The sequence below is a fragment of the Alosa pseudoharengus genome, unplaced genomic scaffold (genome assembly GCF_046254945.1).
Source record: "Alosa pseudoharengus isolate Yale_2024_CS ecotype anadromous, Long Island Sound unplaced genomic scaffold, YU_APseudo_1.1 YU_APseudo_1.1_scf_2, whole genome shotgun sequence".
In the NCBI taxonomy this organism is placed as follows: Eukaryota; Metazoa; Chordata; class Actinopteri; order Clupeiformes; family Clupeidae; genus Alosa; species Alosa pseudoharengus.
The window spans coordinates 2,654,184-2,671,176 of NW_027468663.1; the positions used below are offsets into that span (position 1 = coordinate 2,654,184).

The 16,993-nt window shown below is 40.2% G+C and overlaps 1 protein-coding gene across 1 annotated transcript in view; it reads right to left on the reverse strand.

The window, feature by feature from the left end:
* The window catches only part of obscnb (obscurin, cytoskeletal calmodulin and titin-interacting RhoGEF b), a 190,823-nt gene that overhangs the window by 72,312 nt on the left and 101,518 nt on the right, over positions 1–16,993 (reverse strand). The window contains exons 41-43 of the mRNA XM_076293385.1: positions 15,426–15,692; positions 7,783–8,049; positions 2,760–3,032 (exon numbers count right to left, since the gene is read on the reverse strand). Of these exons, the coding sequence (XP_076149500.1) occupies positions 2,760–3,032; positions 7,783–8,049; positions 15,426–15,692 (807 nt within the window). The remainder of the gene's footprint in view (positions 1–2,759; positions 3,033–7,782; positions 8,050–15,425; positions 15,693–16,993) is intronic.

Consider the following 16,993-nt stretch of genomic DNA (forward strand, 5'->3'; position numbering starts at 1 on the left):
CAACAATTGCTGGTGTACAGGTTATATAATCAATTAGCTAAATCATTTGTCCAGCTGTTTAAACATTTTTTTGTGCTACATTCAAACGCAAAAGGTGCTTTGATATATTTTTCGTTTGAACGTCGGCAAGCAGGCATGCTTTGGTTGCAATGAATGAGGATAATTGCTTTTTTTGCATTATTTTGAATATGACTCGCTCCAGTCTCAACAGCACGTACTTTTTCCACACGCTAAGTTCTAACACACATAGGCCTATCCCCTCTCGCATTCTCTCTCTCCATCCCTGCACACGGTGCTTTCTTAAAGGAGCTGCACCATTTTACAACAATTGCATCTACATTTTTAGAATGTTTTGTCAAGTGTAAGCTTAAACTACCATGATCAAGTTCCGTGAAAATCGGATGAAATTTGTGACCGCTGAAACTTTTCATAGAGTTTGGACTAAATCCAATATGGCGGAGGTCCAATATGGCGGAAAGTGACGTAATAGGGGTCATTGAACGTAGGTCGTTCCAGGGATTCCCACGGTGCCTGATATGTGAAAATCGGACGCACCGTTCAATGGTCACATGCGTGAATGCAATCCAGGTTTGACCCATTGGTGGCGCTAGAGTGTTGGGCATAGAGTTCTGTAAATTGGTGAAAGTGATCATGGGACAGTGCTGAATCAGTGTGCCGAATTTCATAACTTTAGACCCAGCGGTTCAATTTTCGGCCAGATTTTGACCTGTTGGTGGCGCTAGATGGCTGGGTTTAGAGGTCCGTAAATGAGTGTGAGTGGTCAGTAGAAACTTTCTGCCAAAAAATCTGCACTTTTTAGCCAGGCGTTCTATGGGCTGCCATAGACTCCAATGGCGGAAGTGTAATAATGATAGGAAAAACTAGTAACCCAATGGGTGCCTTCGCAGCTTCGCTGCTAGGCCCCCAATAATAGGAAAAACTAGTAACTCAATGGGTGCCTTCGCAGCTTCGCTGCTAGGCCCCCAATAACAGAACAGTGCACTGTAATTAACTGCTCACGAGTCCCCGCGTTCATATCATTTTAATAAAATCATTGTGTATGTTGTCTCCGTGAGGACTTTAGATCACTAAAATATGACTGTTTCTATGCCTCTGCTACTAGAGAAAAAAAAGTGTGCATAGAGTCATGTGTAACCATGGATACCTCTCAACCGTCCTGCTGGTTACACCAGGCAAGCAGCGCGTTGTAGCCCACTTCATTTTTGCTGTAGCATTTTGGTTGCAACATCTTCATTTTTACTAAACAAGACTGCAGTTTGTGACAAAATACTGAATAATAAATACATTTTAACTCGTCAAACTGAATGCCGAGGTTTTCAACGGTCGTTGCTTCGCTTAGATCTTATTTGAACTGTATTACCAAAAACTCCATTCATTTTCCCCATAGAGATTTTTTCTTATGACCCAAGAAGCGTTAAAATGCTAAAAACTACAAGCTTCTGGATGACTACCACACTCTATAGGCTAAATTGATCCAGGGCACCTTGCTTAAACCTCTTTAGCCAGGGGGTCAAGAGCGTGCAGATTAGCTTCGGCATGTTAGCATATGCCATTTTCAAGTATGGTGCCGCATGCAGCATTTGGAACCAGCTCCATGCACGAAAGTCCGTGTTGGGTACGAGCTCTCATGCGCGTACATGTTGGTGGGCAGGTACCTATCCGGCGGCTACAGCCAAACGTTACTCAGTGCGGGACTCCACTCGGACTCCACGTGCGTTCCCGAGCAACTTTTTCTTCTTCTTGTTACGTGGCAAGCAAGGTATGTGCATTATCGCCACCCCCTGAACTGAAGGATGATTCTCTTTTTACAGAATATCCAATAAAAATCGACGTTGGTCCATGTGTCATTTCCAGCTTTGGAACTTGGAACCATAGACTTATGTCAAGGTCAAAATATGCATAGGCTACAAAAAGTGCATAGCTGTACACATTTTTGGACTCGAAAGAATACGGCCCCCTGTGCATAGTTTAACTGTCTAAACACATTAATCTATTTCTACTTTTTCTGTAGTGTATTTTTAGTGTAGTGTATTTCTATTTTATTCTATTTTTATTTTCTAGTGTATTTCAAAGGTAGGTGTTAGAACTATTGTCTATTTCTAACACCAAAATACAACACATTATTTTCTTAATTTATTAATATGCAAGTAAAATCCATTGAATTCCATCACTACTGAATTCCATCATCTGCTGGGAACTGCATATTTATTATTCTGCTGGGAACTGCGAAAGGTCACAATGTCTCTAGTGTAACACTATCAGATATGTAGTGATTCAATATTCTCTGGTGTAAAATCTTGCAACTATTAGTAAATGTGTCTCTACCATCATACTCAGAGTGGGATGTGAAAAGCTGGGAATTGCAAGCATAGGCTGGCACTGAACTCACAATCTCGCATATGCCTTTCTGTGTGCTGTGTAAAAGACAGACACCTCAACCATTTGTTACAATGAGAGTCCTAAAATGACACATGCATCCAAAGGGCAAACAACATGGTCAGTAGATATTAAAAGTGACATTGTATTGAGTGGGAGTGAGCTAAAAACCTTTCTCCTTAACACAGCTGCAGAGATCATGGTAGATCTTACCTTTAGTGTTTTCTGAAATCAATGTACTAGTATTAAGTTTCATAGATAGTTCCAAATCATAATATTCAGTTTCTTTATTTTACAATGTCACAAGAAAAGTACTGCTCAACTCCACTTAATACCACCATAACATTTTCCACCAACAATACCTTTAACCAAGAGTTTTGCGGAAGACACCAGGCTGCCTGCTTTAAAAGTGACATTTCCTGAGTCATCAGGGGCAAGGTTCTTAAAGCTGAGAGTGTAGATATGGCCATGCAGCACCCCAATCTCACAGAAGTGCCTGTGATCCAGCTGAGTGCCATCCAGCCACCACTGAACTTTGCCAGGTGCCTGGCCAGATAGATGGCAGGAAAACACAGCCTGCTCACCCGCGAAGATGTCAGTGTTGTGCAAACCTGAAACTATCTGCACTTCATCCGCTGCAGAGTAAGACACAGGACACTCAGCAAAAATACCACACTGTCTGTCTTTAAAACTAATAACAGCATTACTCAGCTACATAGTGGAGCTCATGTCTATTCATATGGCTATTGAAAGGATTCCTTGATATTAGAGAATCTGAGTGATTTAATGATGCAGTCTGTGGTCTTTGCTTTGAGATAACTGAAATGGTTCTAGACCTATAATAATAACATGTTATGCTCGGATAATGTTCACAATCACGTTAAAAAAATTATGAAAAAAGAATGGTTAAAGAAATCAAATGTCCACTAAGTGCACTATTTCATCATCACTGTAATTCCAGAAGCATCTTCCTTTTTAACAGAAAACCATCAATTAACAGAAAAACTATCAATTAATTATATAAAAATATCATATAATAAATACGAAAAATCTAAAAATGGTTATGGAGCTAAAACACAGACTTAAACTAAAATGAAAAACAGAACTTTGACATTGAAGAACTTGTAATCTAACTTCGGGCACTGAAAATATGTTCTTTTTTGCTGTTGTTTATTCTGATGGGCCTTTTAAATTACATAAATCTTTTATTTTTGAACTTTTTATATACTACAAGTCTTTTTCGATGCCAGTACTTTTCGATGTCAACTTACTGGACCCTATCTTACACCCAGCGTATTGTGGCGCCAAGTGCCACGTAAGTCTTGCTCCTATCTTACACCATATGCAGTAATATTTTTTCCACCAAGCGCTTGAGTTCACCAGTTGTCAAATGAACATTGCACACCCATGGGCGTGTCAATTAAATAAATAGGTGTGGTCAGGCGCATGATCAAAAATCGCTATTTTAACGCCACTAGAAATGATAATGCCACTGACCAAGAAAAACCTGGTCTAAAGTGAAAGGCACATGTAATCCACAGCTAGGCACGCTGTCACAAAATGCAACAATTGGCGAGACAGCAACGAGTCCCAGGCAACACGACTGGTCTGCTTGAATGAATGTGCTTAGGATTTTTATTCAGTCATTTAAATGTTACTGTGTGAAGTATTGCTTTTTTTCAAGCTAATGGATGTTACACCCAAAACACACCCATGATTAATTAAGAAACATAAGAACAACCCTTTTGAACTATGTGCTTGGCGAAGAGACAATTTTTAAGACTGTAAAAATAGTAGGGGTGCACCGATCCGATATTAAGATTGGATATTGGCCCCGATATTGACAAAATAGCTGGATCGGGGATCGGAAAATTGAGCAGATCCATGGACCGATCCATTTATTTTCACACAGCGTTCAACTAGCCTGCTGCCAATTACTTTTGGTGTTTGTCATTAAGCCACATCATTGTCATTACAGTTTGCCAGGCTTTATATTTCTGTTTTACTATTCATGATGTTGTTAACCACCATTTGCCATAGATTAATTACGATCATCACACATTTTTAGGTAACACATGGAATACGTGATGTTCAACACAAAATAGGCCTACTTAAACCAAATACATTGTCATTTTCATCTGTTATCTGTATAAACTTCGCCTGGTATCAAGAAATGCAAAACTTATCATTTATTAGTTTAAGCGTACAACTCCGTTTACCGTTTTATTTACCACCATTCAAACTTGTTCAAACTCCGTATGAACTTCCTAGGTTCTCGCTTCTCGTGGGGAAATCGAACTGCACCACTATGGGTAAATAGAGGGGTTTCACGGGTGATTAATGCCGTGAACCATTTTTGCAGGGGTGTTTTAACATATACACCGTGTGCACAATTATTAGGCAAGTGAGTATTTTGACCTTATCATCATTTTTATGCATATTTCCAACTCCAACCTATATAAACCTGACTGCTAATTGGATTTATGTATCATCATTTGATGTGTATTTGTGTAATGAGGGAGGGTGTGGCCTAAAGTGATCAACACCCTACAATCAAGGTGTGCATAATTATTAGGCAGCTTCTTTACCTCAGACAAAATGGGCCAAAAAAAAGATTTAACAGACTCTGAAAAGCAAAAAAATTTAAAATGCCTTTCACAGGGATGCAGCACTCTTGAAGAAGCAAAGATATTGAGGCGTGATCACCGAATAATCAAACGTTTTGTTGCAAATAGTCAAAAGGGTTGCAAGAAACGTGTGGAGAAAAAAAGGCGCAGAATAACTGCTAGAGACGTGAGAATAATTAAACATGAAGTTACCAGGAACCCATTGACCTCCAGTGCGGCCTTATTCCAGAAATGCAACCTACCTGGAGTGTCCAGAAGTACAAGGTGTTCAGTGCTCAGAGACATGGCCCAGGTAAGGAAGGCTGAAACACGACCACCACTTAAGACTCATTCGTTTAATGTCAAGACTGGGCCAAGAAATATCTGAAGACAGATTTTTCAACGGTTTTATGGACAGATGAAATGAGAGTGACTCTTGACGGACCAGACGGATGGGCCCGTGGCTGGATCACTAATGGGCACAGAGCTCCACTTAGTCAGACGCCAGCAAGGTGGAGGTGGGGTACTGGTATGGGCTGCTATTGTTAAGGATGAGCTAGTTGGACCTTTTCGGGTTGAAGATGGACTTAAAATCAACTCCCAAAACTACTGCCAGTTTTCAGAAGATACTTTCTTCAAGCAGTGGTACAGAAAAAACTACATCCTTCAAGAAGGCCATGTTTTTTATGCAGGACAATGCTCAATCACATGCATCCAAGTACTCCATTGAGTGGCTAGCCAGCAAAGACTTTAAAGATGTCAGAATAATGACATGGCCCCCTTCTTCACCTGACCTAAACCCATTGAGAACTTGTGGACCCTTCTTAAATGTGAGATTTACAGTGAGGGAAGACAGTACACCCCTTTGAACAGCATTTGGGAAGCTGTGGTTGCTGCTGGACAAAATGTTCATCATCAACAGATCAAAAAATTAACAGACTTCATGGATGGAAGGATCATGACAGTTTTGAAAAGAAGGGTGGCTATATTGGTCGCTGAATATTTCATGAAATGTCAGAAGTGTTTATTTGTACATTTTGAGTTGTTTATTTTGTTTATTCTTACTCTTAGAAATGAAAATAAACAAGTGGGGTGGGAACATTTTAGTTTCTTATTTAGTTGCATAATAATTCTGCACACCAATAGTTGCCTAATAATTCTGCACACATAGATTTTCCCCTGAGAAAGCCAAAACTCACTTTCCCTTTGCTAAATATTCAGGTTTGAGGTTCATTAACATTTTTGATTGACTGACATCATTGTATTTGTTCAACTATTCAATTAATCTTCAGAAATACAACTTGCCTAATAATTTTGCACACAGTGTATCACTAGCATGGGATTTTTATCTGCACAAAGCTGTTTTTTGGTGGAAGAAAAATGTTGTATGTATTTATGTGCTTTATGTTTGCTTGTTAGATTTGTGAACTGTGAACTTGAATGCTGCTCCAAGTTGCTGCTGGTGCACAATTGTTTATATTTTAATAATAATAATAATAATAATAATAATAATAACAATAACAACAGCAGTTCATTACATTTGTTATTTTGTTACATTTTGTCTTAGGAAATAAAGGTTTAGTTAGGGAAAGTAATGTTTAAGTCAAGCCTGATGCCTTTAATCTCTTTCTCATGGTGAGGTATACAGTTTATCAATTCAACGATGATATTGGATCGGTATCGGATATCGACCGATACACAAAGCCCAGGCATCGGTATTGGTATCGAGACAGAAAAAATCGGATCGGTGCATCCCTAAAAAATAGTGAAAATGAATTCAGACACACCCTGAACGTGTGCGTGCATTATGCTTCAGACTATGTGCTTAAATCACTAAAATAGAACCTACTCTCTGTCTTGATGTGGAAGGGGAGGAGTTTGATGAGAGGTACAAAATCATCATTAACATAGATCCAATACAATTGGTAAACATGGGTGTAGACAGAATAATGGTCATTGTGAAAAGAGGAAGAGATAATCTCATGGAAGCCTGTTTAGTTTTATTGGAAGGACTGGTTTCAATTAAAAGAAATAATCAACAAAAATGTTGTTTGTTTTTTCAGGGCCAAAGTTCTAGTCTTCATTATCACCCGGAGAGAAGAAATACTCTTTTCTGATTGGCTGGTGGGGTGGCTTTTAATTCTGAATAACGGGACACCTATGAAGTAAAAAAAGTTTAATCGCCGTTCCATATCAATGCTTATGAATGGTAACTATAACAACGATAGTAGGACAAAGGTTGAGCCTGGAGGCAGGCTTTGCAACAATGGAATCAACTGTAAACAAGCTAACTGTCCATGCTATCGCTGTTATACAGTAGGGCCAACGAAAGTTGTACAACATGCTGAACTAGTGAGCTTCTTTTTAAACGGAACCACGTGTTTTCTTTGCTTTACAGTGGCAACCGGGTGATAAGAGGGATAACGGCCTTCGAGGTGTGTCGAATGGACTGCGAGTCGGGGAGTTCTTTGCCCCTCGCCCTTGTCCATTAATTCCGTATAACAGGACACCTCGGCGGCCGTTATCCCTTACTTAAATTCCATGTTAAATATATTATAATTTTAAAGGCTAAATCAAAATTCTTTTTTGCCAATAGGAAAAAAATAATCAACACTTTTCTTGGCGTTTCAGAGGTTGATTGATTACATTCAGTTTCAGTACACTCCAAGTCAGTATGTAAAGGAGTTTAAAAACAGATTCTCCAATTCAAAATAATTCAATGTCTTTTATCTGACATGCCATTGAATTATTGCTGCTGTTTCCATTTAAGCATTGTTACCTTGCACTGTCACAGAGGCAGTAGTTAGCTGTGCTCCTGCATCACATGTGTAATAACCACTGTCCTCAGGATCCAGGTCATGTATGAGGAGCTCCTGAATGTGGTGATCTTGACTCATGGTGTACTTCTTGCCACTCTGAAGGACTACTCCTCCTTTTCTCCACTCTACTGTAACGCCTGGTTTGGAGAGCTCACAGCGTAGTGTAACACTGTCACCCTCTGTTGCTTCCTGATTCTTCAGCTCTTTCTGGAAAAAGGCTGGAGCTTCTGAGTGCAACACATATGATAAGAGAGAAATATTTCAGAGGGTTATCTTCAACAGAATGGATGATTCAATGGAAAATCAAGTGAAGCATTGCTGATAGATGATGTGAGTAACAACTGAAGAGTGAAAAGCATGAAAGGTGCTTTGCTCTAAATAGAATTAATTTAGGTTAAACTAAATTAAGTGAACAACCTTTAACTTTGACAGAGCGCTTGATGGTGTTTTGCTCATCTCCTGCATTAAAGGTGTATAATCCAGACTTTGGAGGTCAGATTAGTTTCCTAGTTCATAAGCAAATGGCTGGTGATTCACAAATATATGTAATGATTCATTAAGAAATGTCAAGGAATGGATCAATGTATTAATCTCAAATAAATTCCTAAAAGTATTTTGTGATTCGCATGTACTGTAGATTCACACAATTTACAAATGTTTACTACCAGTCAATCCTCTTACGACAGGGCTCACGTGTGATTCATGAAATGTTCATATCACTCCAACTCCAGCATAAGAATAAACATGCGTTGGTAAATGTGACGGCTGGAAACAAGGTAATTCAAATATCACACCCCCATACAGTATATGCTCATTTTAGAGGCCTCGTCCTTAGAATTTACCACATGGAGGTGCATGACACATCCAAAAGAGAAACATTTCTGACCTTGAGACAATGACGTTACAAGTCCAGCTAAACCTTGTTAATTTTGACAGCCAGAGTGTCATCAACGAAGCCGGGAAACTATAGAGATATAAGTGTAACAGACTTTCAAATTGAGAAATACCATGCTTTGCGTGGAAATGAGCGTACGCCTGTCCTATGCCTGTTTTATGTTGTATGTTTGTTTTGTAAATGAGGGCTTTTTCTTATTATTGGGGGTCAAGAATTGTTCAAAGACCACATATCAACTGTTTAAGGAGAGAAATTTTATTGTTTTTTGGAAAAAATATGTTCCTTTTGAATTTCATTTTATGCAATGCAGAACGAGGAAGCCCATTGAAGATTTGTTCCAGAAAAAACGAGTATACAGTGCATTGTTGTTTGTGGCTGTTTGGCCAAATATAAGTTAATAACAGACGGTAAAAACAATAAAGAATACTCATATTTTTCTGGAACAAATCTTTAATGGGTGCCTTCGTTTTGCATTGCAATCAATAATCGACTGATACAGACTTTCCTTCGAGGAGCTGGTAGGGGGACAGTTCGCTAACTACTTGGGTGCTTTGTTTTATGTGTAGGGACCCTGCGCAAGCTACTGACGAGGTTTGGTGCTGCTTTGAACAATATTACTGGTTAAATAATGCTATTTGGGAAGTGTTTGGCTCACCGCCCTTAGCTAATCCACTGTTTGCGATTTGGGTCTATAGCGTATACCGGGGCAAGCTCTGTAGTGGTTGATCAACAAAAAATACTGTCTCCACGGCTTATGTGATGTGTTTTAATGCAGAACAAGACCCTGGGGTCAATTTTCACTGGTGTTATACTTTAATGTAGAGACAACATTCAAAACATTCATCACAAACATTCAATCTATGTTCCTATGAAAAAGCAACATAGAGAAACTTCAGCAGAGCTAGCATTAATTTAGCTATGAAAGGATGATATAATTTATGTCGGGTAATATTATTTTAATGGCAAAAAAGATGGCACCATTTAATTGTTGTTTATGGGCTATGATGAATAATACACTTTGGAGACTATAGCTAAAATAGCTTTGTCTTTAATGGGAGGGAGTGTCACTCATTTGGTTCACATTAGCATTGGCCAGTTTAATGCAATCTATGTGCTTGTATGTAGCTTTGATTAACCTGTAGCCTATCTTCATGAAAGAATTTCAAAAGGCAACAAGTTATACATAAAACTTGACTACACCTACCCACCAATAAACCATTCATCAAGCAAGTGCCATGAAATATTAGTTATGAGTAAGTAATTTATAATCATGAACGTATGTTTATGGCTTTTCACTGCAATTTGTGTGAATTAGTGAATAAATAATAGTGTGGAATTGTCCTGGTCCAATGTACCACGTGGAGGTCTGCCATACTGATGCTATGTAAAATCTGTATTTTGGATAATGGGGCTTGAACAATGCATCTAACTCCCAAGGCCTGCCAACTGCTTCGAGTGTGTATGTACAGTGTATGCTCCTAGTGAACTCACTGCTCTGAGTGTGTAAGTAAGTACGTATAAGTAAGTATATATACTCTTTTGATCCTGTGAGGGAAATTTGGTCTCTGCATTTATCCCTATCCGTGAATTAGTGACACACACACAGGACACAGTAAACACACAGTGAGGTGAAGCACACACCAACCTGGAGCAGTGACCTGCCTGCTACAGCAGCGCTCGGGGAGTAGTGAGTGGGTTAGGTGCCTTGCTCAAGGGCACTTGAGCCATGGATGTGGGCATGTGAAAGCAGTGCTCAACCACTTCCCCCGCCCACATTTTTCCTACTGGTCGGGGATCGAACCGGCAACCCTTCGGTTACAAGCCCGAAGCCCTAACCAGTAGGCCACGGCTGCCCGAATGTGTATGAATGTGTGTACATTACACCCCCCGCCCCCCCCCCACCCGATGGGTAAAATGCAGAGAACAAATTTCCAGGTGTTGATACAAGATCCAAAAGTCCAGGCATTGATACAAGAAACAAAAGTCCAGGCGTTGACCAAGAAAATCTAGAGCTCAATGGCTCGAACTGAGGTGTTGGTATAAGAGGTGAAAAAATAAGCCAGTGATTTAAAGCAATGGTTCGGAGTTAATTTCACCCTAGGGTCATTTGCACGATGACCGCGAGCCAAACACACCCCCAGAAGCTTTTTTTCTTTGGTCGAACATTGGTCGAGTTTGCGCCATCAGTCTATGTATCAGCTCAATGGCTTAGCGTTAGCACTTTTGGAACCAAAAGTGTATCTATATGTGTTTGGGGGCAGCCGTGGCCTACTGGTTAGCGCTTCGGACTTGTAGCCGGAGGGTTGCCGGTTCGAACCCCGACCAGTGGGCCATGGCTGAAGTGCTCTTGAGCAAGGTACCTAACCCCTCACTGCTCCCCGAGCGCCGCTGTTGTTGCAGGCAGCTCACTGCGCCGGGATTAGTGTATGCTTCACCTCACTGTGTGTTCACTATGTGCAGTGTGTTTCACTAATTCACGGATTCAATCACGGGATCAAAAGAGTATATATACTTATACTTATCTCGTAAACTATCCCACTAATAATGTCCGGAATATTACCAAACTTCTACAGTAGTACAAAAAGGGTCTGTATTCATAAAACGAGGCATTGGAAAGTTTGTAAGTAGCCTACACCAGGAGTTTATTTAAATAAAATATAGCCTAATAGCTTCTACTCTCTGCTCAAGTCAATTCATTAGCAGCTAGTAAAGGGGTAAGGCAAATTAACTTTGTACGTCAGGGGGATAAACCTTGTTCCGCGAAGGCCAGGTGCAAAACCGGCCAGTTGAAAAATGGGGCGGGCTGGGAAATGAAGGTTGATCTTGGCCAGCAGATGGCGGTACCTCCACATATAGTGAGTACTAAGCTACGTCCTGACGTAATTCTATGGTCGGATTCAGAGAAGATAGTTTACTTCATTGAACTCACTGTTCCTTGGGAAGACAGAGTGGAAGTGGCCAATGAGCTGAAGAGAGCTAAATATACTGAAATAGCAGAGGAGGCAGCTAAGCGAGGTTGGAGTGCACGATTAAGGCCTATTGAAATCGGTGCACGTGGGTTTGTGGCCAGATCTGCTATTGGCTTGCTGTCTGAATTGGGCATTTGTGGTCGAAGTCTAAGGCAGGTGGTTAGTAACATGTCCTTAGCAGCAGAACGGGCAAGCGAATGGTTGTGGGTAAGGAGAAGTTACCCTTCCTGGGGCGCAAGCTAAGGTAAGCTAACTGGCTCATTTGTTTTGGTCGTGGGTAAGGAGAAGTTACCCTTCCTGGGGCGCAAGCTAAGGTAAGCTAACTGGCTCATTTGTTTTGGTGGTGGGTAAGGAGAAGTTACCCTTCCTGGGGCGCAAGCTAAGGTAAGCTAACTGGCTCATTTGTTTTGTGTTTGTGATGGACTGTGCCTAGGTTGATGGTACTTGGCTAAGGTTCTTTATGGTTCAGTCCACATCAACGGGACGGACCGACCTAGCCAACTTAAACCATGCCTAGGTTGGTTAAGGGTATTTGGATGCTTGTTGTGGTAATATGGGGCAGCATGGGGCGTAAGCTAACTGCTAACTGCTGGCTAATTTGTTTTGTGTTTGGGATGGGGCCTAAGATAATGGGCTAAGCTAACTGGCTAATTTGTTTTGTGTTTGTGATCGGCTGTGCCTAGGGTGATGGTACTTGGCTAAGGTTCTTTATGGTTTATGGTTCAGTCCACATCAACGGGACGGACCGACCTAGCCAACTTAGACCATGCCTGGGCTGGTTAAGAGTATTTTGAGTATTGGATATTTCAATGTGGTAATATGGTGGTAGCATGGAGGGGAGTGTCTCCAGGACGCTGGTTTCACTGTTAAGCCTTCATGAGGTGTCGTGGGCCTAACTTAACGAAACATCGGTGAATGAGGGTGCCCACTTGATAACCCCAATGACATGCCGCATACTATATAGGCTACTGCTGTTGGATAGGCCATTTGCATTGTGCTTGTGACCATTTGTTGGCGGATTTGTGGGTAGTGTGCTTTCTAAAGTTAAACTTGAGCAGGGGCTTCTGAATGTGTTTTTACCTTGGATTTTGGCACAAGGGATTTTAACATCTAATCCTGTGTATTAATGTAATGCTGCTACCGCTACGTCAACGTCAATTCTGTGATTTGGAAAAGCCCGCAAAAGTCCTGGCAGAAAGAGATGTTTTATAAATGCTTGTATTTTCACTTAAAAAGTATTTCAAATATCATCCAGTTATCAATATATGTCTATGGAGTGCTGAATTCACTAGCTTTTCCCTTACACTTGTGAGTTTTGCAAAGGACTTTTACGGGCTTTTCACAATTCACAAGTTACGTCGACGTAGCAGTAGTGGTGGAGTTTTAGACTGAGGGGACAGGAAAATAGACCTGGCTGGCAGCATTAAATTTGTCAATCGTGATGAGATTCAGGACCGAGCAGGACCGAGCAAATCGCATTAATCATGAGCTGCCAAAAAGCTTTTCTTGACCAGGTTTCTGCCTGGTCCTCCTGCTGAAGGCATGAAGATAATAAACAGCAACACAGTTATACATGTCTCATAGTTTGAGACTTGGATGATGTGGATTTACCGGCTCTTTTTTGAGTTCTGTAGTCTACCTAAAACTTTGGAACGCATATTTGAGTACCTCTGTTCTAGAATCACTCAAGTCCTGGTCCTGGTCAAAGCCCTGATCAAAATCCAACAAGAAGTCTATGGCATGACAGCGCAGGAGCACTATCCTTCAAGCTATATGTTCCATGTTGCTGCAACCAACAGCTAGAGCAGCTAGGTAGCTGCAGTGCTACATCTTTAAAATCAAGAGGGTTTTTTTGTACCAACAGTGCTCGGTGACCTCGAGAATCAGATATCTATGTGAAAAATCCTTTAAATAAAAATAAAAGACCTTTACAATGAAAACACTGACAGCTTGATTTATGTACAATTGTGAATGCAGCGTAAACAGGGCCATTGCCTAACTGCAGAAAGCACACGCTGTGCTAACCCTATAAGCCAAATCTAGCAGGTAAGAAAGTTTAAGTTGATGACGTGAAAGTGAAAGTAAGACATTAGAAAGGCCAACGGAAGTTAAGGTTGCTTTGACATAGTAATGTCGATTCTGTTGTCTTTGAATATTTCTCTTATTGACACATTTAATTACAATTAGGATTACATCTGTTATTTAGTCAGAAATATTTCACCACAAAACAGACGTGCGCTCTCACACACAGTTTTGGTACATACATAATTAGACATATTTTACGCTTTTTCTCCAATCGTTTTAGGTCAAACCCCCACTTTGCCCCTGACCCGCTATGTATGACACTGAAAAGCACAACTTGCCATTCTTTTACCCAAGTGTGGCCTGTTTGTACATACCATGCCGTGTTTATGAGTGTTTGCCGTGTTTATGTGCATGTTGCAAGGAAATTACAAATGTGTTAGTAGCCTACATCTAGTCCTGATTGGGCAAATATGTGTAGATATGTGGTGTAGTGTGTGCCGGGCAGCTTCTAATGTATATGGTCACTGCCCGCCACTGGAGCTGAGAATGGCACAGTCAGTAAACACTTTCAAAAGAAGCCTTACGACTTATCTTTTTTAACTATCTATCCCCTGACCTTTTTTTCATCCTTTTGACCATTTTTACGTACGTTTTCATTCATTTGACCATTTTTTAATCTGTGTTATCATTTTTATCATTGTTTTATTATTCATTTCAACTTTCTCATTTACTATTCCTTTTATTTACTTCAAAGTTGTACTGTGCAAGAAGTGTGAGTGGCTACATTTTTTAACTTGTTTGATGAACACTTTAGAACTTATTTACAAAAACTTGGAATCTCCCTCTACAGCGTTGGCCCTTGGCCCACTGTGTAATTGGTGAATAAATGTATCAATTTAAAAAAAATTGTGAGAGAATGCTGTGAAAAGTCAAATGTGTTACTCCACTTCAACTATATCTTTCATTGTCCAACAAGGGCAAATCATGTTAGGAAAAGCAATGTGGCAGCCAAAGCAAATCTACATTCTATTTAAACTGAATGGAAGTGAATATAATATGGAATGGTGACCAAAGACTAGAGGCAGGCTATACAGTGCATAGTGCCATAGACATGCAACATGAAGACAACTGATGGAAAAAAACAACCATCAGGCCTTCAATTACCTTTGGGCTTGTCTTGCACAAGAAGGTAGGCCACACTTTTCTCTTCACCGACAACAAATGCCACATCACCTGATTCATCTGGTGTGACCATTCTTAGCACTAAGTGGTGCTCTCTGCCCTGGCAGCTGATCTGATTCAGATCATTGTTCTGTAGATGGTTGGAGCTCAACCACCACTGAACATGAGTCACCCCCTCTTGGGAAAGTTCACAACTGAAATGCGCATTCTCACCGACAGTAACAGCAACATTCTGTATGCCCCGAGTGATAAGCACACGTTCTGGACATGGATGGAAGAAAGGTGTGCAAAAGGCTTCCATTAGGCCTGTATTTGTGTAGAAGTAAGGGAGCAAAAGCACCAACTGTTGGGGCAAAATCTACCCTTTATGAGACATTTGCCAAGGGTAGGGGGGTGTCTGGTGTCATTTGTAATTGCTAATTGAAAATCCAACATACTGTCACACATATCTAACCTGTGTTTTGAGAGAATGATCTTATTAAAAAAAATAATGTAAAATAAAATGAGAAGAATCAACATAATAAATGATTACCTTTGACCATTAATGTAGCTTTGCTTTGTTTTTCTCCTGTGTCACAAATGTATTCACCGCTGTCGTCCACTTTCACAATGTGCACTACCAGTGTATGAGTTGTGCCTTCCTTTTGGATGGAATACTTTTTGCCCTCTTCCAGTGCCACCAAACCTTTCCTCCAGGTGACTTTGGCATCTTCACAGGATGTTGTGCAACACAGAGTGGCATCTTTCCCCTCCAGAGCTTCTTGATTTTCTAACTCTTTCGTAAACAATACCATGGGTACTGTAGTCAGAACATAGAAAGACAGAGAACAAATGAGGAATTATCAGACTCTTCAAAGGAAAAAATAGTGGAAGCATTCTGAGATTACCAAAGATTACCAAAGATATATTCATCAAACCCCAGTCACTGTAATAGAGGTGAAAACATATGGAACGGTCAGCCTAAATATCTCATGCCATATGGGTCTCAGTTAGAGCTTCTGTTAACCAGTTTTTGCTGTTTGACAGCAAAAACTTTTTTTCACAAAAGACAACTGTATCAGCAGCCAAAACTCTCACTGATGCCAGGCAAAAGATCATCCGACCAGAAACTAGCAGAAGCATTTTGAATAAGCTGCTATCGTTTGGGTTCTGGGGTCTGGGGCCAGATTCAAGCACTTTGGGGATTCTCACATACTCACACATATTTTTTAAAATTTAAGTAGAAGTAAATAGTTCAGGTACAGTAACACATAAGTGGTAGGGGAGAGTGGGAGTTTCTATAAGTCAGGCACACAGCTTAGGTTTAAAAATTATGACTACCAGTCTGAACTTGCTTTGACAGTAATCAGTTTTAATTTCACTTGACTTGTAACCCTTACTATGCACAGAGAATCACAGGCTCTGTCCCTACCTCAGTCATTGCAAGCGCCTTTAGATTGATTAATCACCACTATGTGGATACTGTTTTTAGAATTGATTTAGATTAAGTGTTAGTTAGTTTTGTATTTTGTATTTTAGTATATTTAGTATATTCTTTATCTTCTACTGTCCTTATTGCTTAGTTGTGTTTTTATATTATATACTTTTAATTACTTTTTCTGCTGTTAGAGACCTTGAATTCCCCCTGGGGATCAATAAAGTATCTATCTATCTATCTATCTACAGAATAGTTTCCTGCAAGTCGAGTGCACTCGATGTTGACCCAGTGGTTTTTGGAATGGAACTATCCATTTTAAAAGTATTTATCACTGCTGTAAATTATAATTAAATGGAATGTTTAATGCAATGACAATACCAACGATTATTTGCATTCCTGCTGAATGTTTTAAGACAGAATAAATGCAAGCTTGCTTTGAATACTGAAATTGACAATGGCTATTGTCTTAGCCATTTTGTGTATTGTCCTGTGTTTGCTTTTGCCTGTTCCCCATGTGCTCTGTTTACCTGTCTGCTGTCATGTCAAGTCAAGTCAAGTCAATTTTATTTTTATAGCGCATTTAACATGCACAAAGTGCAACACAAAGCTCTCCACAAACAAGACACATAACAAAAAGACAAAAGATGCCGAACAGAGCGGCGTAGTCGCCAGCGTTCCTGCGA